Genomic DNA, 491 nt, shown 5'->3' with positions numbered 1-491 from the left:
TCTTCTTCTTCTTCTCCCTCGTCGCTTCATGGTGAAGGACCTTCTTCACATTCTGCCTGTCCCTCTATAAAAGCTGTTTCCCCTTCAGCGGATCATCAAGAGATCTTTTTATCACATCGTCAGAATGGACATCTTGCTCCTCGAGGTGACATTCGACTTCTCCGTTTAACAGAAAGTTGCATGCATGGAAGTAGACATGTCTCCTTTCCTACCCCTCTCTCGCCTCCATCCTCTTCATATCTTCCGCCTACTTCTTGTCCTCTCCCCCCTCACACAGCCCCTGCGTCTGTCTTGAGGGGGGAGAATAAGGATACATCGCTCTCATCACTACAAGTCTCCCAGGCTATCAGTCATCCTTCTCAAGTGTCACTGAATCGAAGCAGCGGTCAAGAAGATAGTAGTCAGATCGTCGTTCTTCCTGAGAAATCTCGATATCCTACGAAACCTCCTGCTCCTCCCCCTATTGTTCTTCCTCCTCCTCCTCCACCTCC

The 491-nt window shown here is 49.3% G+C and overlaps 1 protein-coding gene across 1 annotated transcript; it reads left to right on the top strand.

The window, feature by feature from the left end:
- Positions 1-4: 4 nt before the first annotated feature.
- Positions 5-491, top strand: CSUI_011563 (uncharacterized protein; the record flags this gene model as incomplete). The annotated part of the gene is made up of 1 exon (XM_068071661.1): positions 5-491. A coding segment is annotated over exon 1 (309 nt), but the record flags the coding sequence as incomplete, so codon positions are not given.

This window comes from Cystoisospora suis, assembly GCF_002600585.1.
Source record: "Cystoisospora suis strain Wien I chromosome Unknown contig_13782, whole genome shotgun sequence".
Taxonomy (NCBI): Eukaryota; Apicomplexa; class Conoidasida; order Eucoccidiorida; family Sarcocystidae; genus Cystoisospora; species Cystoisospora suis.
The sequence above is the reverse complement of the archived record's forward strand: the minus strand, read 5'-3'. Positions and strand labels throughout refer to the sequence as shown.